The sequence below is a fragment of the Capsicum annuum genome, chromosome 2 (assembly GCF_002878395.1).
Source record: "Capsicum annuum cultivar UCD-10X-F1 chromosome 2, UCD10Xv1.1, whole genome shotgun sequence".
NCBI classification, from domain to species: domain Eukaryota; kingdom Viridiplantae; phylum Streptophyta; class Magnoliopsida; order Solanales; family Solanaceae; genus Capsicum; species Capsicum annuum.
Genome location: NC_061112.1, coordinates 145,553,651 through 145,577,274, shown reverse-complemented (window position 1 = coordinate 145,577,274; position 23,624 = coordinate 145,553,651). Strand labels below are relative to the sequence as shown.

General features: G+C 34.7%; 4 protein-coding genes across 6 annotated transcripts; 3 read left to right on the top strand and 1 right to left on the bottom strand.

The window, feature by feature from the left end:
- Positions 1–5,630: 5,630 nt before the first annotated feature.
- On the bottom strand, positions 5,631–6,587 carry LOC107858341. Its single transcript, XM_016703005.2, has 2 exons — positions 6,233–6,587; positions 5,631–6,133 (listed from the first exon to the last, which is right to left on the bottom strand). Exons 1-2 carry the CDS (start codon positions 6,585–6,587, stop codon positions 5,631–5,633), a joined length of 858 nt encoding a protein of 285 aa, XP_016558491.2.
- A 4,676-nt stretch (positions 6,588–11,263) lies between these two features.
- On the top strand, positions 11,264–15,736 carry LOC107860278 (caffeoyl-CoA O-methyltransferase). 2 transcript variants are annotated; one of them, XM_016705576.2, is made up of 5 exons: positions 11,355–11,469; positions 14,523–14,563; positions 14,688–14,912; positions 14,999–15,130; positions 15,233–15,736. In XM_016705576.2, exons 1-5 carry the CDS (start codon positions 11,433–11,435, stop codon positions 15,524–15,526), a joined length of 729 nt encoding a protein of 242 aa, XP_016561062.2. In that variant the 5' UTR covers positions 11,355–11,432; the 3' UTR covers positions 15,527–15,736. The 2 variants fall into 2 exon arrangements, with proteins under 2 accessions (XP_016561061.1, XP_016561062.2); XM_016705575.2 differs by lacking the exons at positions 14,523–14,563; positions 14,688–14,912; positions 14,999–15,130; positions 15,233–15,736 and adding exons at positions 11,652–11,876; positions 11,961–12,092; positions 12,184–12,712 and having other exon boundaries at positions 11,264–11,510.
- A 1,943-nt stretch (positions 15,737–17,679) lies between these two features.
- Positions 17,680–19,081, top strand: LOC107860279 (caffeoyl-CoA O-methyltransferase). Its single transcript, XM_016705577.2, has 4 exons — positions 17,680–17,901; positions 18,037–18,261; positions 18,351–18,482; positions 18,564–19,081. The coding sequence occupies exons 1-4, from the start codon at positions 17,824–17,826 to the stop codon at positions 18,855–18,857; spliced, it is 729 nt and encodes a 242-aa protein (XP_016561063.1). The 5' UTR covers positions 17,680–17,823; the 3' UTR covers positions 18,858–19,081.
- Positions 19,082–20,361: 1,280 nt separating this feature from the next.
- LOC107860277 (F-box protein At5g67140) lies at positions 20,362–23,624 on the top strand (the record flags this gene model as incomplete). 2 transcript variants are annotated; one of them, XM_047407377.1, is given in 6 exon segments in its annotated part: positions 20,362–20,713; positions 20,823–20,956; positions 21,091–21,237; positions 22,141–22,276; positions 23,234–23,332; positions 23,506–23,624. In XM_047407377.1, coding segments are annotated over 5 exon segments (617 nt in total), but the record flags the coding sequence as incomplete, so codon positions are not given.

The following is a 23,624-nucleotide window of genomic DNA, read 5'->3' as shown; positions in this document are numbered from 1 at the left end:
TTGGGAATTCGATGGGTGATCTTTCTCTTTCTTTACCTTCGGTATGTAGCGAAGAATAAAAGTTGCATCCTTTTTCGTAGAAGCGATACTTTCTTTATTTGAAGTGGAGAGAGGCTTCTTGTTGGCGACTTTTTTGACAGTCACCGCGACCTTCTTAGATGCAAGATCATCACTCTTGGTCTTGGTAACATCTTGAACCCTTTTCTCATCCATAATATGATTCTTTAAGTAGAATTTTGTATCGGCAAAATGTTACTCAGTTTCAGTGAATGGCTTATTATCGGCAACTATGTTTCTTTCCACTCCACCTTTGAGGTACTTCAAACATTGATAGTAAGAGGATGAGATAATTTTGTTCCCGTGCACCCAAGGCCTACCAAGCAATATATTGTATGAAGTTTTACCATCGATCACATGCATCAATGGGTTTGATTGAAAATCATCCATAAAAATCCCCAACTTGATACATCCCATGGCCTTCTGGCCCCCTTGGTAGAAGCCTTGGATCATTAAACGACTTTCGTCTAGTTTGGTAACAGCGATGCCAAGTTCCTTCATCGTGCGAATAGGCAAGATATTGACTCCAGATCCCTCATCTATCAAGATTCTATTGATCTTCTTTCCTAAAATTTGACCCACCATATATAAGGGATGGTTATGTAGGGCCTCACCAAGCAGAAGATCGTTATTTGTGAATGTGATTTTTGTATCTCACACATGTGCCTCTTCGCAAAAGTTTCAACAAGCTTTTCGGAAGGTGAAAGAACTTCCATGGGTAGGTTCTCACCCTTTTCCCCCTCTTTGGTGGTATTAAAACAAGATGCCTCAAGGTTGACTTGGGCAGTCTTTATACGAAACCAACTCGGTAAGAATTCCTCTAAAGTCATTGGACGCCGTGATTTTTGGGGGTAAAGCTCCGTCACCCTCATTTTCTTTGGGAATTCAACCAACTTCCGTTTCCTTGGTTTCTTTATCATTCTCCTTCTAGTTGGCTGCTCAGACGACTCCTTTCGCAGACTCATCTTCCTGTGTCTACGCCTGGTCACCAGAGTCCAACCTTCATCATCGCTTTCATCCATTGAAGACTTGTCAGGCTCTAATATTTTCTTATTAAACTCTTCAACACATATTTGGACTGGGTCCAGCGAGCCAAAAGTGATAGATATTTGATGAGAAATGGTCGTCTCATCAGCGAAGAAGATCTTCTTTTCTTTTACCAGTTGCATGACTTTATCTTTAAAGACAAAGCATTTTTCCTGAGGGTGACTTATAAGTCTATGATATTTGCAATAATTAGGGTCATTGGTCCTTCCATCTTTGTTGGGACACTTCATCTCTGGGATTTCAATGAGCTTATGCTCAAGGAGTTCATCAAAAATCTCAGCAACATCAGAATCAAGGAAGGAATATTTCTTTTCTTGCATCTCCTTTAAAATTTTCTGATTCGGACGTGCTACATAAGTTGTCTTCACACTTTGCTTCTTGCTTACCTTTGTGATGACCTTCACAGGAGATACATCAACATTCATGGACTCCTTGTTTTCATTTTTTGGGACAAACTTGCCCCATCTTTTGGGTTCCTGCTTATTATTTCCCCTTCGAGGGTCATGAATAGGTGCTTCCCCTTTTCCAGCAGAAGACATGCTCAACTTCATATCGTGAGCACAGGTAGATAGCTCTTCAAAGGCTTTAGGCTTAATGCCTTTCAAGATGTAGAGAAGCTCCCAGTGCATTCCTTGGACGCACATCTCTATTGCAGAAGCTTCGCTGAGCCTATTTTTGCAGGTTAGGCTAGCATTTCTCCATCGATTGATGAAGTCAATGACTGGTTCATCCTTTTTTTGTTAAGTATTTGTGAGCTCTACCATGCTCACTATACGCCTTGTGCTATAAAAGTGATTTAGGAACTCGTGTTCCAATTGCTCCCAGCTATCGATGGAATTAGACTCAAGGTCCGTATACCAATCAAACGCATTTCCCTTTAGGGAACGAACAAACTGTTTGACAAGATAGTCACCGTAAGTTCCAACATTGTCACATGTCTCAACAAAGTGTGCGACATGCTGTTTTGGGTTCCCTTTGCCCCCAAATTGTTGAAATTTGGGGGGTTGATAGCCGACAGGCATTTTGAGGCTATCAATTCTTGCCATGTAAGGCTTGGAATAATCAAGGAAAGACTTAGCAACAACATCATACTTGTCTTTGAGGGTCTCTTCAATGAATTCCCTCAATTACCCAATCGGGATCATTCCGTAAGAAGAAACTTGCACCTCTTTAATCGGTGGTGTTTGTTTCACAGGATTTTCTGTCTCATGAACCTCTGGAGATTTTTCAGGTGCATGGATAGACTCTCCGTCTATCAAACCTTCCACCCTATCCACTATCTTATCAATTCGACCATCTTGATTCTGAACATATTTGGTGAGGCCATCAATTACCTTTGCCAGATTCGCAAGCTGCTACTCCATAGATGAGGCATCAGTTACCATCGCTTGCATAATCACTGGAGATATTGGAGAGTAGCACGGATTATCGCATAAGTTGATCTTTGAAGTGGTCAACTTATGCGGTGTAGTCGGAGATGATGAGTTTCTTGAACAACCATTGCTCTTCGTGCTAGAGTATTTGGAACCGGAATGCTCAAGTAGATCTAGAGTCTTCTTAAGCGATTTCGCGACACAACTTCCTCCTTCCGAAGAATTTGTATTGGACTTCGCTCCTTTTGGGGTTGAAGATCCAATAACTGGAGTTGGTGCGGACGACACTGGATGTGTTTGTTGTCCTAGCAAGCCTGCCTTGCTCCTTGTAACAACTCCTAAGCTTACAAAAGTAACACCAAAAATACTTTCTACTTCAGCAGAGAACTTCGAGTCAACAGACTTGGAAGCAGTTAATTGAGAGTTGACCTTCTTGGAAGCCATTTCGGTATTGTTGAACTTTGCAGTTGGAAAAGTTGAGATAAGAGGTAGAGATTGTCCCACTGGGCGTGCCAGAATTTGTTGGACATAAAATTTTTGAGGCCGAAAATAAATAATCGAGACAAGAAAAATATACTGCAACAATCAATTTATTGATTTCAATGCTAGTGTTACAATCTCTATGAATCCTCTGATTCGCCTTTTCAAATATAAATTCAAGGGCTTGAAGCTTAATCTTGAATTTGAACTTGATTTGTTGATTTGAGGGTTTTGGTCATGACTTGTGCTTGAATTCTAGGGCTTTTGAGCTTGTTCTTGAATATTGCGGTCTTGATCTTGAATCTTGATGAACTTGATCTGAATGTTTGAGTTTTTTAGAGAAATTGTAGAGTTTGATCCACGAGCTTTCTATTTCTACTAGTTAGAGGTCTGGGGGTCTCTTTCTGAATTATGAGACCCCTATTTATACTTGTGGAAAAGGAAGAGTCATGATCAATATGGATTTCCTTTGACCAATCAGATTTGAGTGATGTGGCGCCTTTTTATGGGCTTTTATTTCATGGGTCTGCTGCATCATTTCAACATGTCGCATGGTCCTATTGGCTCATTCACTTGACTTGGCATGCCACGTCATTTGAAATGTGGCGCTTATTTGGGCCTCCAAAATATGACAATATCTTGGGCTTAGCAAAGTGAGCTCCTCATTTTGTAGCCCAAATCGATGGGCTAGCCCAATAAAAATTGGACTTTAATTAAATCCATATATGTTTGGACTTAAATAATTAATTCAATTATATTAATCCGCAATATTTATTTGGGACTAATATATTTTGAATTTAATATAATCCAAATTTTGTACGGATTTAAAGTTAATAAAATTGCATCGCCTACACTAGCGTTTGAGAAAATCCGCAAATTATATCGAACTCGAAAGAGTACTCTAATAGAAACATTTTTCTATGTGTCTACACACTCAATCATAATAAGCCACACATAGTTTAAATATCTAAATAAAATTTACCGACAAGGTTGAAAGGTTGTAGATGGATATATACTGCCTTTTACAATTCATTAGTAAATCTATTGACTAAATTTTAAGATAACTACCAAGAGTTTGTGCACAAATGAAATTTGAAAGCCATGGGACTGGAGCATTTAACTAACCACTTGATTTTTTTAAGAAACAGAATCTTGAACTCATAAATCATTTGGAAAAGATTCATTGAAGCTACATTTTTCTCCCAATTATATTATTGGACTCATTAAAAAAATATTTTATGACTCTTTCAAAGTACCAACAACAACCCACCTTGTGAAAAGGGAGAACAAAAGTAAAGGGCTTACCAACTACGAAAACAATAAATTCAGTACAAATTCATAGGAGTGTACGCAAATTTTACCCTATTCGAGAAGATAGAAAGACTGTTTTTGACAAACCATCGGCTAAACCAACTACGAAAACCTAAATGAATAATGTGAAGACCATGAGGAAAAAAACTGAGAAAGTGAAAAAAGAAAAGAAAGATTATGATGTTTCCTGGGTTGCTCACTTGCTATACAGTGAGAATTGGTTTGGTCCACTCACCAAATTTTTAGCATTTTTGGTAAGTCATTTAGTGAAAAGTGTTTCTCTGAAGAATATATTTTCGATAAAGCATCTATTAAAATGATAATAATGTTGATAAATAAATAATTGCAATCTTTTGACTTCTTTTGGGTACTATTAAGCTGAGAAAAGACGAAAATTTTTTGAATTCATAAAAAGAAATGCATCACCTAATATACAACAATTAGTGGTGGAGTCAGGATTTTGGTTAAGGGTGTTCATATTTTTAAAAAAAGAAGCGGGTCATAAAAAAATATTGTAAACCATATATTGAAGAAGAATCTTTGAACCAAACTAATCATTAAAAAACATATAGGATAACAAGTTGAAACATATAATATAAAAAAAATCAACAAAGCAAATTCTATTAATAAAAGCTTGATTAGAAAATACAATTACAAGTGCATTCGGCGACACTTCATCCCTTGAAATGTTTCTATAATACACTCATTAGAAATATTCTTAAATACTCTTTTTTCTACCTAAGGCACTATGCAACCATCTAAGAATTCATCATCCATTCGATTCCGCAAATCATTCTTGATATACTTCATTGCCGAAAAAGCTCTTTCAACTGATGCAGTGGCAACGGGTAGAAGCAAAGCAAACTTCACTAAAAGAAATACAAGAGGATAGCTTAAATGCTTCTTTGTCTCAACAAACTTTCTTGAAAGTTTTCCAAGTTCGCCTAAATTGGAGAATCTTTTATCAATATCACGAATATCAATAATATAATTAACAAGTTGATTCTCAAGAACCCTCATGTTAAACTCATCAGGATATAATTTAGCCATCACCAATATCTTTTTTATGTCAAAACTAGAAAATGTATCAATTGGATTCAAGCAAGCTACAGCATTAAGAAAATCACTTGTCACCTCAATAAAATGGTCATTAAGTTCTTATAGCTGCCAATCAATAATTTTATAAAACACATCCACGCGATAATGGTGCAAAGTAGTATAATCAACTACTTTACGTTGTGATCTCCCAGAATTAACATATGACTCATCATAATTGAGTAATGGAATATGATGCTTGATACAAAATGCCTCGACCTTTTCTTTGAGCGAATTCCAACCAATATTCTTTTTAAAAAGAGGATCTCATTCATTATCTCGTAATGCTTGCAATCTTCTCTTTGCTACTTTTACAAGAATTATGGCATTAACAATATCCTGTTCTTTTTTCTGTAATGACACATTAAGATCATTTGTGATTCCTAAAACATTAGTCATCAAATGCAACAAGAAAAAAGTCTCAAAAGCTTGGCAACTTCTTAGAAATCCCAATGCGCTAGCTTTTTCTTCCGAAGTACTTGCATTTTTAACAAGAGAATCAAGTACATCAATAATGGAGGAAAAGTTACTAATAAAGTTTCCAAACGACTTGTAGTGAGATCCCCGATGAGTGTTACCGGCTTTAATAAGACCAAGTTCTTGATTCAAACCTCTACCCATTTTTAGCTCACCCATATCTAATGCCTCTTGGAGTTTTTCTTTTTGAGAATCTCGAAATTCATCCACACATTTGATGGAATCCCCCAACACATTCAAAATATTTGAAATCAATAATCCAAGTTCTTCTACTTGAACACACCTTTTAGAAACTGCAACAAGAGTAAATTAAAGTTGATGAGCAAAACAATGAATGGAGTGAGTCGATCTATTTTCTTGTCTAATTAATGTTTTAAGACCACCTAACTCACCTTGCATATTTCTTGCCCAATCATAATATTGCCCTCGTACATAAGCTAAAGTTAAAGAATGGTGAGAAAGTATATCCACAATTGCTTTCTTTAAAGATAAAACACTAATATCTTTAACATGAACAAGTACAATGAATGCTTCCATCACAAATCCCTTTTTATCAACATATCGTAAGAAAATAGCCATTTGCTCTTTACGTGATACGTCTCTTGATTCATCAACCAACAAAGCAAAGTAGTCACCATCTAAATCCTTTATTACAGCTTTGATTGTTTCAATCTTACACGCAGTCACAATATCTTTCTGAATATCATGAGAAATTATTTTATTATTTTTTGGAGCTTTTTCTAACATATAAGGTTTAATGTCATCACATCTACCCGCAAGCCAAGAAAGTGCTTCAAGAAAATTACCTTTGTTCAAGGATGATTCACTTTCATCATGGCTGCGGAGTGCTAAACCTTGATTTAGAAGAAATCGAACCACATCGATTGAAGTATTTAACCAAACTCAATATTCATTCTTACTTTTCTCATCCAACTTGTAAAATGCGGCCTCAATATATTGTTCTTCCCTCATAAGATCTTCACACTTCTTTTTTGATTGATTATAAATGCTATTTGGAGGACCAATATGTGTTGCAAAGCTATTTTTTCTGTGTCAATTTCTAAATTCCTTTGTCGAAAATGTATTACCACCACCTTGATGAATGCTTTAACCTTAAAATAAATAACAAGGCAAATAATAAGTTGCATCTGCATTTACATATATTCCAACCAATTAGAATATTCATCAAACCATTTAGAAATAAAACGGCGTGGAGTTCCAAAAAAGTCTGTCTGAGGGAAATCATGATCTCAGGGTTGGAAAGAATGTTTTAGAATGTATGCCCTTCTTATCTCATCACGAATGTTTGGAGGATAACTCAAAATTGGAGGTCTTTCAGTGGAGTCAGCCTTTAGATCATTAACATCAATTTTTTGTCTCTGAGAAGAGTGAGATGGTATTTCTATTTGATCAACATCTTCATCTCGCCGTGATTGATTTTGAGACGTTGAACTTATTTTTGAAACTTTACGGAAATACTTCTCCAAGCTTATTGAAACCTCAAACTGAAATAAAAGTCAAGCGCATCATACTTATTATTCAATTTCAACAAGTAAAAAAATTATGAATACTTGAAACATTGTTTTCTTCTCCCAAATAATATTAATTATCAAGTTATCTACTAGATAAAGCTAGAATATTAAATTACTTAGTCCAAAATAAAAAAAATACACAAAAGCAAGTTTAAGGGGAAAAAACTAAACTAAAAGATAAGAAGAATTAAAGAATACCTTTTTACAATTTACACTCCAGTAGTCGTTGAAGAAAAAATATAATGATAGCCCGTTGAAGCTTGAAGATTTTAACACTAAAATTCAATTTTTTTTAAGAATAAGGTAGAGAAGATTTAAGATTGTGGTGAAGGCCAAAGGTTAGAGAATAGAGGTATAACTGTGTAAGGAACGGGCTAACGGGTTAAAGAATTAGTGTTTGACTTGTCATTTTATAATTTTTTTTTAAAAGTGTGTATTAATTTTTTTTCTAAAAATTACATATATAAACAAGGTAACTTTACTTTATACATAAAATTTCATATTGAAAAACAAATTACAAAAATCTCAAATTAATTACTTAAATCCCTACCTTTTTTACTTTCTCTCTCATCTTTCTTATACATCCCAAATAGCTCCATATTTTCATCCTAAAATCTTGCTACCTTATCTCTCCAATTATCAGTCTGCATTAAACCTCTTTATCATCTCTCCACACCCACAAATTCTGATCTACAATAATCTCTCACCAGAAAAAATCTTCTCCATTTTTTTAGTCCAAAATCAGTAAAATCTTTTCCGTTCAAAATTATCTTTTATCTATCCAAAATCGACAAAATCTTCTCCATTTTCATCAAAAATACAGAGAAAAAAGCTGCAATTTCATCCAATATATGCTTCTCTGAATCCGAAAATATATGCTTATCTGAATTTCATCAAAAACGAATTAAGTTGAATCTTCTCCATTTAATGGTCGCGTATTGTTATTTCCGTTATTAGTTCTTTTTATTATGAAAAACCCAATTTCGCAGAGAATCGTTCGAAGCACTGAAACGATCCAGTAACAATGAAGAAATTGAGGAAAGTTGTCGTTTCAAGTTCAAACAAGAAAGCTCCAAAATCGTCAAGTAAGAAAAAGATTGATGATTCTGGACGATCACGTCTGCCAAAAATTTAGTTATCATTAAAATATGTATTAGCAACACTACTTTTTGCATAAGCTTTCATTATACAGTTGTTAAGCTTATATAGTGAATTGTATAAGGTGTTTGTATACATGTGAAATGGTATTAGATTATATTTATTACTTGTATAAGGTTTACACAAACATGTGAAACTGTTGTATAAGGTTTGTCTTTTATTTGTTTTGGCAGCATGATTCTATGTATAAGATTTCATTATAATTGTATTAATACTATATTATTAATTGTATAAGGTTTACACATGCATGTTTAATAACGTTCTAAAATTTGGCATCCTTATACATGAAACTATATTGTATAAAGATATTGTAGCATTGAATTGGCTGATCCATACAAACGCTTCACTACATGTATATTACTATAGCATAAAACGTTACAATGATAGTTGTAAAAGAAAATTTTCTCACAAAAATATTGTACGATGATATAGATATCAAGTCAAAATATTTCATCATACATAAGTCTATATGTACGATGAGTCATTATACATTACTATACCAGATTTTTACACATTTTATAATGTATAGGAACAACCAATACAATAGTAATTACATTAACCGCAGTAACACATTAAAAAATGAACTTCTTTAAAATCTATAACAATCAAATTTCTCATATTTATTCAACGTATAATATAATACAATACATATCAGAAAAAAAAAACTTAACAACTATAATACGACAACTGTAATTTCTATTAAAATATGTATTAGCAGCACTATTCTATATTAATATTGATTTTTCTGAGAACTGAAGAAAGTAGTAGAAGACTTTTTTTTTTCATTGAACGCAATTCAACAAAGAAGAAAATTTAATGTGATGTTTAACATATTTTTTTAATTTAAATTTCAGTTACTATATTTAATAATACACCACTAAATGTTGCGTAATTAATGGCGTGAATTAAGGAATAGATTGATATTATCAGATTTATTTTCCTTAAATATATCCTAATCAGTTTTATCATACATTCCAACAATGTATGAGGGTTGACCAGATGTATGAGTATCTTTCTCAAAATCGAGAGAGAGAAAGGATGAAGGGATTTTATGTAATTACTTTCACTCGAGAGAGAGAGAAAAACATCCCAACTTTATCATACATTCCAACAATGTATGAGGGTTGACCATATGTATGAGTATCTTTCTCAAAATCGGGAGAGAGAAAGGCTGAAGGGATTTTATGAAATTACTTTCACTCGGGAGAGAGAAAGACATTCCAACAATGTATGAGGGTTGACCAGATGTATGAGTATTTTTCTCAAAATCGGGAGAGAGAAAGACTGAAGAGATTTTATGTAATTACTTTCACTCCGGAAAGAGAAAGGCTGAAGGAATTTTATGTAATTACTTTCACTTACTAAGGGATTTATGTAGTTTATACATTTTTTTTAATCAGCACAAAGCCGGCAGCCAACTCTCGTGGGCTTTTTTCTTTACAATGTAAACTTGGGCTTCATGCCCATAAAATTGGGTCTGTGAATTGTGGATCTGTTCCCTTCCTTAAAAGGAGAATAAAAGCAACTGCATCAAATGGGGATCAAACCTGCGTTGCCAACACGAATTTGCACACCCTTGACGGCTAGGCTGTGCATCTCTAGCTTGTCAAGGGTGTTTAACAGTATGTATATAACCATATATATCTATATTTAACCTATGTACCCAAAAAAAATTTTCGACGAAGGGTGTTCATCTAACCACCCTTCGGGGGCTGTAGCTCCGCCCCTGACAACAACAACATACATTGTGTAATTTCATAATTGGGGTGTGAGGAAGGTACGCTCTACACATACCTTGCTCCTACCTTGTGGAGGTTGAGAGGTTGTTTTCGAAGGACTCTCAGCACAACCACGACAAATCAAAGAAGACACAAAATGAAAACAACAATGAGGAAACCATAATAATTAATAAAGAGACAATAACAATAACAAAATAGTGCAATAACTAAAATACAATAAATAATAAATGATAATAGGAATCAAAAGTAAGACATAAGGCTAACACTACTATAGACACCACCAAGCCTAGTATATAATAATTGATAATAACACAAATATTCGTTGGAGTAATGATATGAAGTTATTAAAAGATAGGATATAATTGGAAGGACTTTGACTTCCCAAGATACATGAAGCAAAACATTCTTTCCCTTTTCATAATTTTAGTTTTAAAGATATTTGGGATTTTTAATGCCAAAAACCAATAAAAATATTATTTTTAAAATAAATACTTCGGCAAAACATTTTTTGCCATGCCATACACATATTTCTTTTTTGTGTCTTTGTTTATTTTGGTTGATTGTATTGCATTGATAGTCCTATCACCAAAGAAATTTGGTTACACCTTTCTAATTTAGGTCTTTCCTACTTTTGAAATGTTAAACATTTAATTTAAGCGTTAGTATTATCTTTTGAGTCAGCATCCCAACTACTTTTATCATAATTCATAACTTCATGAATTGTGTTTACACAAGTAATGCTAATCCTAAAGCTTTTTAAGTAAAAAGTCAGCTGTGCATTGTCCACTTGACATGATTTCCTTCAAATAAAGAAAACCTTTAATCCTGAATTCGTCGAAAAAAGCCCATAAATTATATACTGATATTTGAAATTTGGAAAATTGAGAGGTGTGTAATGGGTATTGGTAGGTAATGGATAATGAAAGTCAAAAAAAGGACTTGTGTCAATTGGCTTTATTGTCCCTCAAATTGTTGGTAGAAGATGCCTCAAGCACACTTCACCAACCTCCTGTCATTTTCAGCCAACCACTCTCTACACATACCTTGTTTCCTCACTACTATAAATCAAGTCATTCTCATTACTCCAAAAGCAGGTTGCTTACTTGAGACTAAATATCTACTTCATAAACAAAGATAGTTAAAGTATCCACAAGCAACTAGCAATGGCAAGCAATGGAGAAAATGGAAGACACCAAGAAGTTGGACACAAGAGTCTCTTGCAAAGTGATGCTCTTTATCAGGTAAACAAAACAAATACTAGCAAACTAAGGTGGCATACCACTTTGTTATTTGCATTGTTGTACAAGAAATTAATTTGCTTGTGCACAACTTCTATGAACATGTTATCTTAATCAATTATTTGATATGTGTTATTTCAACAGTACATTCTTGAAACAAGCGTGTATCCAAGAGAGCCCGAAGCCATGAAAGAGCTAAGAGAGATTACTGCAAAACACCCTTGGAACCTTATGACCACCTCTGCAGATGAAGGACAATTCTTGAATATGCTTCTTAAACTCATCAATGCCAAGAACACTATGGAGATTGGTGTTTTTACTGGTTACTCTCTGCTTGCTACTGCCATGGCTCTTCCCGATGATGGCAAGGTAATTATCTTTTTACTAATTGATCGCCATCTTTTTTTAAAAAAAATAATTATAAATTAAACTAATTTGCTAAAATTAATTCAGATTCTAGCAATGGATATCAACCGTGAAAACTATGAGATTGGTCTTCCAGTAATTGAAAAAGCCGGACTAGCTCACAAAGTCGATTTCAGAGAAGGCCCTGCACTTCCTGTTCTTGATCAAATGATTGAAGACGTAAGTACATAAAGTTCCATGAATGTAACAACAAATGAATAAATTGAAAGCTCATCTATGATTGTCGTTTGTTTATCAATTTCGATAACAGGGAAAATATCATGGATCATATGATTTCATATTTGTGGACGCTGACAAGGACAATTACTTGAACTACCACAAGAGATTAATCGACCTGGTGAAGGTTGGTGGACTGATTGGCTATGACAACACCCTATGGAATGGATCAGTAGTGGCACCACCTGATGCACCCCTGAGGAAATATGTTAGGTATTATAGGGATTTCGTATTGGAGCTCAACAAGGCCTTGGCTGCCGATCCCAGAATCGAAATCTGCCAGCTTCCCGTTGGGGATGGCATCACCCTTTGCCGGCGCATCAGTTAAAATATTCATCATATAGTACTATTGGTGGCGACCAAGAATGCAGGACATGCCACAAGGCTCATGAGTCATGACAATGGAGGATTTATCATTTTAAAATCCCCCGTTTTACTCATTCGTTTATTTTTATCTTTTCTTTTAATTCTGTCTATTCTGGCAAAAGTTGCATTGTTTATGTTACCTACTGCTTATTTCACAATGTATTTTGATAAATAAAATAGAAACTCAAGTTCAACGACTGATTGTCCAAAATTTCACACATCAATGGGGTTAGTGGGGAACCTGTTACTACTAGTATTGATTAGCTAGAAACATCTCTCAACAGCTCACAAGCAGCAAACTATTCACAATACCTCCCACTTATTTGATGCATTATTGCTGCAATTGTAGGTCGATTTTTAGGTGATTCAAGCTTCCAAACCGAAAAAAAAAATGGAAAAAAAGACACAGCAGCAGGCCAGCAACATCTAACCTAAAACTTATGATCGAAAAATTTCTAGATGGGACTATTGTTGTATTTTTGAGCCAATACAACAAAACCAACCAAATCCACAAGGGAGATTTTCAGAAACGTGATCGGGCTATTAGAGTAACTTTTCTGGACGAGGCATACCGTCCTAGCGGCAAAACTTTCAAAAGTTATGCTGCTTGGTCTTATATGTAAAACTAAATAAAGCAGAGACGAAATTTGCAAAATTTGAATTCTAAATTTACTTAGGCTGGACTAGCGTATGTTGCTTCATTCTCATTGCATTTGACAGAATCCCCTTGGAGAAACAAAAATTACCCAATACATATAGAGAAGCAAATTACATTTGCAATGTCATAGTTATTTTCAACTGATATTTGAATTTCAAGTACTTTCGTTTGACACCGTTAGATCATAGTGAAAGAAGATTACCATCATCTGAAATATGATTAATCTAACTACTCTTTCTAACTAATTGATGTGATAGCCTTTTTTCCAATTAATTTAAAAAGGGATGAAACTATTTAAGACCCTTTAATTTCAAGCAACATTTTGTCATTTGGGCAGCGCATTCATGATCCTAATTTTGATCCATTGGATTTACACCTCTTGACTCATATATTTGTTCATTTGTTGATCTATAGGAGTCAACTTGACCAATGCAGAACAAGATTACTCATAGAAATTCGTTGTAACTTAAGTTCTCAGTGTAAATTGTTTACACCATCAGGTCATCCAAAATAATTGCTACAACAGGAAAAAATTAACCTGATGATATAAAAATTATTTATACTGGCGGTGTATGTTACTTCTATTCTAAACTCAATAAATATAATCATCCTTTAAAAATGTTTTTAGTAAATTATTTTCGTTGAAACGAACACAAGAAAATAGTAAAATAATTCCAGATCCACCCGCCCGCCCATTATTTGTACGACAACAATTTCATAGAACTACCGTGTTAAGTCAGCAACCAACTACTTTTAACGAGTATTAGTATCAATGTATCATTGTGTCCACAGAGTTAGTAATGAACAACTAACATATTCAGTGTAATATAAATGGGATCCTAGAAGGATAGGATGTACACAGACCTTGTCTTTGCTTTTGTGGTGGGGTCGAGAGGAACAATGTATTAATCCTAGTGGTTATTTTTAACTTAGAAAATATTGGCGAACGGCAATGCATTGTCCACTTGACTGAGTCGACTCTTCAAATAGAGAATACTTTTCAACTGATTTTGTCAAGAAAAGTAGCCTAATCTGAAATTACGAAAGTGAGTGGCTGGTGGTGAGTATTGTTACTTCGTTAGGTGATGTATCTGAAGTCAAAAACGGAGTTGGCGGTTTGTCTGTATGTAGGAGAAAGAACCAAATATTCACCAACTTTCAATCATTTAAACCCAAACAACCCCTCCACTCCTTACAATGTCTCTCGTTTTCCACTATAAATTAAGCCACTCCAAAAGCAGGTTGCTTACCTAAAACTAATCTACTTCAGAAACAAATATAACTAAACTATCCCCTTCAATACCAATCAGCAATGGCAAGCAATGGAGAAAATGCCAGACACCAAGAAGTTGGACACAAGAGTCTCTTGCAAAGCGATGCCCTTTATCAGGTAAACTAAGCCCACACACCATTTTCATTCATATTATTGTCATACAACAAGACATTAGTTACACGTGCAAAACTTTTTATGAACATATTGATCGTAATAAATTGTTTGATTTGTATTTGAACAGTACATTCTTGAAACAAGTGTGTATCCAAGAGAACCCGAAGCCATGAAAGAGCTAAGAGAGATTACTGCAAAACACCCTTGGAACCTTATGACCACCTCTGCCGATGAAGGACAATTCTTGAACATGCTTCTCAAACTCATTAATGCTAAGAATACTATGGAGATTGGTGTCTTCACTGGTTACTCTCTGCTGGCAACTGCCATGGCTCTCCCTGATGATGGCAAGGTAATTATCATTTTACCATTTTATTTTAATCTTACAGATGATAATTAAAATTATAAATTTGTGCTAATTTGCTAAAATTGATTCAGATTCTAGCCATGGATATCAACCGGGAAAACTATGAGATTGGTCTTCCAGTAATTGAAAAGGCTGGTCTAGCACACAAAATTGAATTCAAAGAAGGCCCTGCACTTCCTGTTCTTGACCAAATGATTGAAGATGTAAGTACATAAATTCCCATGAACATAACTACAAATAAATAAAACAATAACTGGTCTGCGATGGTTAATGTTAACCTTTTTATGAATAATTTTTTGTAACAGGGTAAATACCATGGATCATATGACTTCATATTTGTGGACGCTGACAAAGACAACTACTTGAACTATCACAAGAGATTAATCGACTTAGTCAAGGTTGGTGGATTAATTGGTTATGACAACACCCTATGGAACGGATCAGTAGTGGCACCCCCTGATGCACCCCTCAGAAAATACGTAAGGTATTATAGAGATTTTGTATTGGAACTCAACAAGGCCTTGGCTGCTGATCCAAGAATCGAAATTTGCCAGCTTCCAGTCGGTGATGGCATCACCCTTTGCCGTCGCATTGGTTAAATATATAGTACCATTGTCTCTGTGTGGCAACTAAGAACGGAAGACTGGTCTAGCTCATGGCAATGGAGGATTTATTATTTTTGGAATTCCCCTGTTTCGAATTATTCTTTATTCTATCTTCTCTTTTTTTTCCAATTAAAGATTGCATTATGTATATCTGTTTATTTCACAATGTATTTTGATAAATTTTAAAAAATTCAAGTTCAAAGATGGAATGTCCAAAAATTGACAGGTCATCATAGCCCATAGGGGATAGTGGGAATTTATCTGTTACGTGACACGCATGACCAAACTGGTGCTAAATGCAGTTTCGAACCAAAACTGGACCAATGCAGTGATGCACTAATAAAATCAACCAAATTGTCATGGGAGATTTGTAAATATACGATCTTTCAAGCTGTTATTTAACTTTTATACCTGTTTTAGTGTAAATTTGCAAAGTGGTTTGGCGGGACTGTTGGACTTGAAATAATCAGGAGTCCTGCGGAAGCTAGCAATGCAAATCTCAAAAGACGCCACACAAGAAAACATGCAAGAAATACACCAAAAGAGAAACGATGATTTAACGTGATCAGACTACATTGTGAATGCTACCAGCCTAGAAGAAATAAAGTTTTATTTATAGAGTTTATAATTTTTTCCTATAAGAACAAAAATTAGCTAAATATGGAGAATATATTTTCTTTTTTCTAAAGAAAACTCAATTACGGTACCTAAAGGAAAACTCAATTATAGTTAAAAAAAATCAGGACAAACACTCAACCGGGACATCACTTGCTTGGATAAATTGCACAAAAGTTATCGAGTGGACACAGCTTTGAAGTTTGAACAAGCGAGCGGCATAACGTATGCTCCGGCCACGTTCGTAGCATAACTTTGAAAAGGTCTTATATGCAAAACTTGTAATAGCAGGGATAAATTTTGAATTCTCACTTTCAGACTGACCAAGGAAGGGGAGAAGTAGCCTACTTGAGATTTTGGATGTTTGCCTAAGTTGGACGAGTACATACACAAGTAAATTATATTTTGCAGGGTTATAGTAATATCAAAGACGTACTCTAATTTATTTGACGTGACACCCTCTCTTTTCAATTCTTTTTTTAAAAATGACATATTTTATATCTATAAATTTTTTATTTTACTTTGAATGACATAATTTTATAGGCTATAGATATAGAGTTGTCATAGTATATTTGAAACCATAAATTCTAAGAGTACTCTGGGGTGTTTAGCAAAAGTCTTCTTTTTTTTTTCTGAAAAAAAAAAAATCATCCTGGTCCAATAAATTATAAACACAATATATAAAATTTTAAAAATGGAGAGTAACATTTTTCCACATTTAGGATTCTACTGTTGAACTTTTTGACTACACTCCTTATCTCAAATAAATTGATACTAAATTGTACCAGTAAAAATTCGTTGTCTAAAAATAATTATACCACTCGAGTTTTGAGAGATTGAAATAATATGAAGTATAGTTTTGAATTTTTCATCCTCAAATATAATATCGTTAGGCGTTTAACAATGTATTTTAAAAAATATTTTTCACTTAAACAAACACCAACAAACTAAGAAACATAGTAAAAAAGGTTAAAACTTACACGTATCCAGTGTATACTTCACGCCAATACATGCATGTCATGTGTTTGAATTTAGAGTTGATGTTACTTAATCATGATTAATTAACATATATTTTATTTAATTTAACTGTTTAACCCTGATAAAAAATATAAATTTAGTATATATACCGGGTGGGTGTAAGTTTTTACCAAAAACAATCCCATGCCCATTATTTTTAAGACAACAACAACATAGAATTACCCATTTTAAAGTCATGAACAACCTGTTATTTTCATTATCACTTATCATTCTATTCATAGAGTTTCAAATCCCAGATACTATTTCTTAAGAAGATACATGCAATGAATTGTCTACTTGACAGGAGTTTCTTCAAATAAAGAATACTTTTAATTCTGAAGTCGTCAAGGAAATTAGGAAAGTAAGAGGCTGGTGGTGGGTATTGTTAGGTAATGGATGTGCAGTCAAAAAAAGGAGCTGGTCAATTGGACAAATTGTAAAAGGGGGAAGGAGAGTAGGAGACTTCACCAACTTCCAATCATTTCAGCCAACCATCCCCCCCAGTACTCTAGTCTAGTATTTACAATATGTCTCTTGTTTTTCCACTACTATAAATTCAGCCATTTTCATCTCTACAAAAGCAGGTTGCTTACTTAAAGAGTAATTATCTACTTCATAAACAAAAGATAGTTAAAAAAAATATCCAAAAGCAACAAGCAATGGCAAGCAATGGAGAAAATGGAAGGCACCAAGAAGTTGGACACAAGAGTCTCTTGCAAAGCGATGCCCTTTATCAGGTAAAATGCATGCAAATTAAAGGACACGTGCTACTTTTCGTTCATATTGTCATTCAAAAAATTTATTTACTAGTGCAAAACTTTTTATGAACATGTTGATTTTAACAGTAAATTGTTTGATTTGTGTTTCAACAGTACATTCTTGAAACAAGCGTGTATCCAAGAGAGCCTGCACCCATGAAAGAGCTAAGAGAGATTACTGCAAAACACCCTTGGAACCTTATGACCACCTCCGCCGATGAAGGACAATTCTTGAATATGCTTCTTAAACTCATCAATGCCAAGAACACTATGGAGATTGGTGTTTTTACTGGTTACTCTCTGCTTGCTACTGCCATGGCTCTTCCTGATGATGGCAAAGTAATTATCTTTTACCAACTGCTCGCAGTCTTACAAATGATAATTGATCTCATCATAAATTCATATTAATTAACTAATATTTGACATAGATTTTAGCCATGGATATCAATCGGGAGAACTATGAGATTGGTCTTCCAGTCATTGAAAAGGCTGGATTAGCACACAAAATTGAATTCAGAGAAGGCCCTGCACTTCCCGTGCTTGACCAAATGATTGAAGACGTAAGTACCTAAAATCCATGAACACAACAATAATATCAAATAAATACATTAAAGTTCTGCAATGCTAATTTTTGGTAACAGGGAAATTATCATGGATCTTATGATTTCATATTTGTGGACGCTGACAAGGACAATTACTTGAACTATCACAAGAGATTAATCGACCTGGTGAAGGTTGGTGGACTGATTGGCTATGACAATACCCTATGGAATGGATCAGTAGTGGCGCCACCTGATGCACCCCTCAGAAAATATGTTAGGTATTATAGGGATTTCGTATTGGAACTCAACAAGGCCTTGGCTGCTGATCCCAGAATCGAAATCTGTCAGCTTCCTGTAGGTGATGGCATCACCCTTTGCCGGCGCATCAGTTAAAATTTACAGTGCTACTGATTGAAAACAAGAGTGGAAGGCATGACACTGGCCTACCTCATGGCAATGGAGGATTTATTATTTTTGAAATTCCCTTATTTCGAATCATTCATTATTTTTATCTTTTATTTCAAATCCTGTCTTTTCTGGCCAAGGGTCAATGTCTATGATGTACCTACTGATTAATTTTTCTATGTATTTTCATAAATTTTAAAAAGGTTTCAACATGTCATCTGGTGCGTGGGGCTAGTTGGTTATCAGTTACGTCACACCTATGATTAAATTGGTGCAAAATGCAGTTTTGGGCAGAAACGAAAAAGTTTTAACAAGTAAACGCTATCGTTTCCTAAAGAAGAAAACAAAGTGGCTAATACAACATAACAGTGAAATCCCAACATACAAGTGGCGTCTTGGTAGAGTAGAGTGCACACCGTTATTGCGTAGCTATCGCTCAAGCTATACAATTGGGCAGTGATTGAATATGAATCAACCTGATTCTCAGCTCCAGATTAACCAGGCTGGGTAGGAGTGGGATTAAGATTTGTTGGAGTCCCACATCGATGGATTAAAGGTCCTCCCCTCATGAGCTTACTTTTGAGGTTGAGTTAGGTAAAGTCCATATATTTTTCATGGTATTAGAGTTAGACTCACCCGATTCATTGTCTCTTTATATGGTTTGGGCTTGAAAATAAGGAGAGATTTTGGGCAAAAGAAGGTCCAATGCTCGGTGGACTATATAATATGCAAAAGACGGTCCGGCCCAAACATTAAAATTCAGGATGCAGTTGTGGTGCAAATTGTCTGTCAAATGAAATCGCGGTGTTCTGATATGGAAAGCCTTATCAAGTTCCAACTCTACACAGCAAAATTTCTTTGCCTAAATTAAGAGTGTTAGTTTACAAAATAGAGGATCATATACTTTCTATTACTAAAATATAATTCACTAAGTAAATAAGATAACATCCAAATGAAAAGAAACACCAAAAGAAGTGGTGCGGATGATTCGTTAATTAAACATTTCGATTTTGAGCTTTGAATACGAAAAAAAAATATTAATTGGAGTTTAATATGGACACCAAAGAATGTAAAATGGGACTTGCTAAGGGGAAGGGGAAATGCATAACCCACGTGTAATGCCCAAATTCAGTGAACACATAACGTTATAAAAAGTCAAAGCTGCCCTTCAGAATTATGATTACGTAAAGACGCAATACTTGTAGAACTTCAATACTGTTTCAAATTTAGTGTTACACTTTATGTACATCTTAAATAAATTAGTACAGTTATTTATTACTCCTTCCTTCATTTTAAAAAGAATAATTTAATTTAATTTAATATAAAATTTAAGAAAATAAAAAAAAATTTAAATTTTATAATATTAAATTAAAGACATGTCAAATATATCAAAATGTGCTTCAATCTTGTGATATTAAATATAACACGTTAAAAATTAAAATTAAAAAATTACTAAAAAAAAATGAATCATTCTTTTAAAATATACTAAAAAAGATTATTCTAGGGAGTAACAATTTCCTATCTAACATAACAACTGCTAATTTTCCTGAATTGTGTGTATAGCGGAAGTTATATAGCTGTTTATTTTTTTTAATTGTCAGGTAGTTTTCTTTTTGTCAATTTTATCTGGCCATCATCTATGCAATTGGTAGTACAAAAATGGTGTCATATTTTGGAGTAAAAGGAGGAGCTAGTTTATGTAGATTCTATTAATCTGATTCAGTTAAAAAGCTCGAATTCTTTATGAAGATTCTACTGCATCTAGAAAGACATGGTACTAACTTTTAACATGACGAAAAGATGACCACACTTTATTTACATCCTCTTCTTTCTCTCTCCTACTTGTATGATTTTCTTTGCTATTTCTACGACCCCTTCTCCTCCTTCTTCTTGAATTTTCTTCTTTGTGAATTTTGAAGCACCTTGTTATCTCTGAATATTATTTTTTTTCAGCTTTAATTTGCTTGTTCCATGATGAGAAAGAAGGTTGAAGAAGTAGATGATCAAAACAGGCCAATTGATAGACTCCCTTTTGACCTCTTGGCTCACATTTTTGCTCTGCTTACTTGTTTCAAGGATTTGGCTCAGTTAATTTTGCTATTTTTCACCTTTTTTTTCCCCTTTATTCCCTGTATTTATTTTACCTCTCCCCCCCCCCCCCCCACCTTTTTTTTTTATTTGGTCTTGTGTTTATTTGTGTTTTTTCTGGTACTTGTTGTAGGACCAGTGCTGTGTGCAGGAAATGGAGACAAGGGGTGAAAGAATCGTTAGGTAGAAGAGAAAGATTGAGTTTTTCTGGCTGGAAAGTGGATGATGATTCTACTACTCGACTTGTACTTCATGCTTATAGTCTCAAGGAACTTGACATGTACGTATGTATGACTTTTGAGTTCGAAATAATTTTGCACTCTATCTTTGTTACGAGTTGATTTGGGTCCTCTTATCGCATAATCATTTAAGTAAAACATCGATAGGATATGGTACAACTTCTTCAATATGCAATGAAGCATTCTCCTTAAGAAAAGGGGGAAATGATCAAAAAGGATTTTGAGGTATTAGAAATGAGAATGCTTATATTAGTAATGAAATATTGAGCGATTTTAGCTCAGCTGGTTGGCCACCTGAACTTTCACCTTGTTGGTGATCACTAAGACTTAATCCAATTTTTTGTAGCCACGTTTAGACCATAGATTGCCCAAAACCCACTATGTGGTAATACACTGAGTATGTTGTTGTCATTGTTTAGACCATTGATAGTCTTCGTAGGTAATTCTGCAATCAGACTAATTGACTAGGTCTAGACTATGCACCATTAATAGATCCACCACATTATGTAACCTGGCAGCTGCTCACTCTTTGATCAGTAATACAACAGCCACTAGATCAATGAAACATCTAATCATGCGGAGTTGCTAGTGTTACAGATTTGAAGCTCTATATGAGATCCTATTTTCTGCAGCACTCGATTGAGTTATAGTTGTTACATAACAATATAGGACTTCCATGCTTTCTTGACCAGCCTGAAGCATTAGTGGGCGGGATCTAATCAAGTTTAGAGGTATTCTTGCAGATGCTATGTTTTGGCAGCAATTTATGCTACTAACAATTGGCAAGGAAAAGTTTTCTGAGTAATTGCCAATGCACAAATATTTGCAACCTTTTTAGTGCTTTTTCATTGTTTCAACTTTGTATCTTTAATGTTAAAAATGGAATACCATAATGATTAGGAAGGTCTTATGTATTATACTGTTCTGATTTTTGTTTTCTTCAGTTCAAGGAGCCGGTGGGGTTGTCAAATAACAGATCGCGGGCTGTACCAATTGTCAACTGCTAAATGTATTAGCAATCTGTCATCGCTATCCTTATGGGGCACTACTGGGATCACAGACATAGGCGTTGTACAGCTGGTATGTCATCCTCATTGTTTATTCTGTGCTTGATCTGAATATCAAGTAGATGTAGTTAGATACTAGTATCTTTCTAGAGATTTATGTCTATTATTATCAATGTATAGTTTAAATATTTCGATAATGACAGTTGAACTTTCACCTTCACCTCTGTAATTTAGTGGATTTCATCGCATATGTTTTCGTTCCTTTCATAAGGAAGATGCTTGTTAGGAAAAAGGTTCATGGTTGAGGAGTTAAAAGAGCTATTTAGCTACCTCAATGTGTAATTTTTGCTATTGCTTTTCGAATAAGCAAGGGCATCTTCCTCGAGGAAAGAGATTTCTTCACTGGTTAAATCTGTTGCACTTCCTTTTGAATATACCATTTGAATCTCAAGCTTGCTTTACATAACAAAACAAATAGAAGAATGAGAAAGAATTGGATGCCTGGAAGCTCAATATTCTCTGTCCTAGAGGCTGCAATTGACAAGCATTGCGATGACTTGTTGAACACAGAAGAAGCAGCTTCAATAGTTGGTCAATCTATGGTGAGTGAATGAGTGTAAAAGTTGGTGAATTTCATTGGTTGTTCTGATGGGAGTCCCAAACTCTAATTGACATGTTTCTATTGCAATGAAACTGAAGAATATTTGTAAGTTATAGTCATATCCTACTCTAGAAAGCCATCTTTTTTCTAATACTCCACTTGAAGTTTTGCTCAGTACAACTCGTCCTGGTTCTCATGTGTCTGTTTTCAAAGTTCTAGTCCTGAATAACTCCCTACATTCTGAAGCTCGCGTTTACTCCTGTCCAAGAGAACTTTTAAATTTGATATCTCCCATCTATGAAGCACAATGCACTGCAAGTAGTTAACTGTGTTGAAGCGTTTCCTGCCCTCTACTTTTCGGTGAAATTATCTTCTTATGAATAGTTCAGATAGACTGTTGCCTCATTTAGTTTTTGGGTTTTCTGTTAGATCTCCAGAGCAAATTCTATACAGCATCTGAATATCGGTGGAACATTTATAACAGACACATCCTTGTTTGCAATTGCTGGTAGCTGCCCACACTTGAAGGTAAGTCTCCAAAAATTCCACACCTTAAGGTTGTACGTCTGCAATTGCATCACCGATTCACTAGCAGTTTCTTGCATCTTTTTTTACTTTCTCCACTGTAATTAGGTATAACTTGAAAATTCATCGATTCATGGGACATTTAAGATACTAAAACTTGGCCATCTCTTTTGCAGACTATTGTGCTGTGGGGCTGCCGTCATGTAACTGAGAATGGACTTCTAGCTTTGGTAAATAAATGCCGCAAACTTGAGTCTATTAATGCATGGGGCATGAGGGTTACTGTGGACTGTTT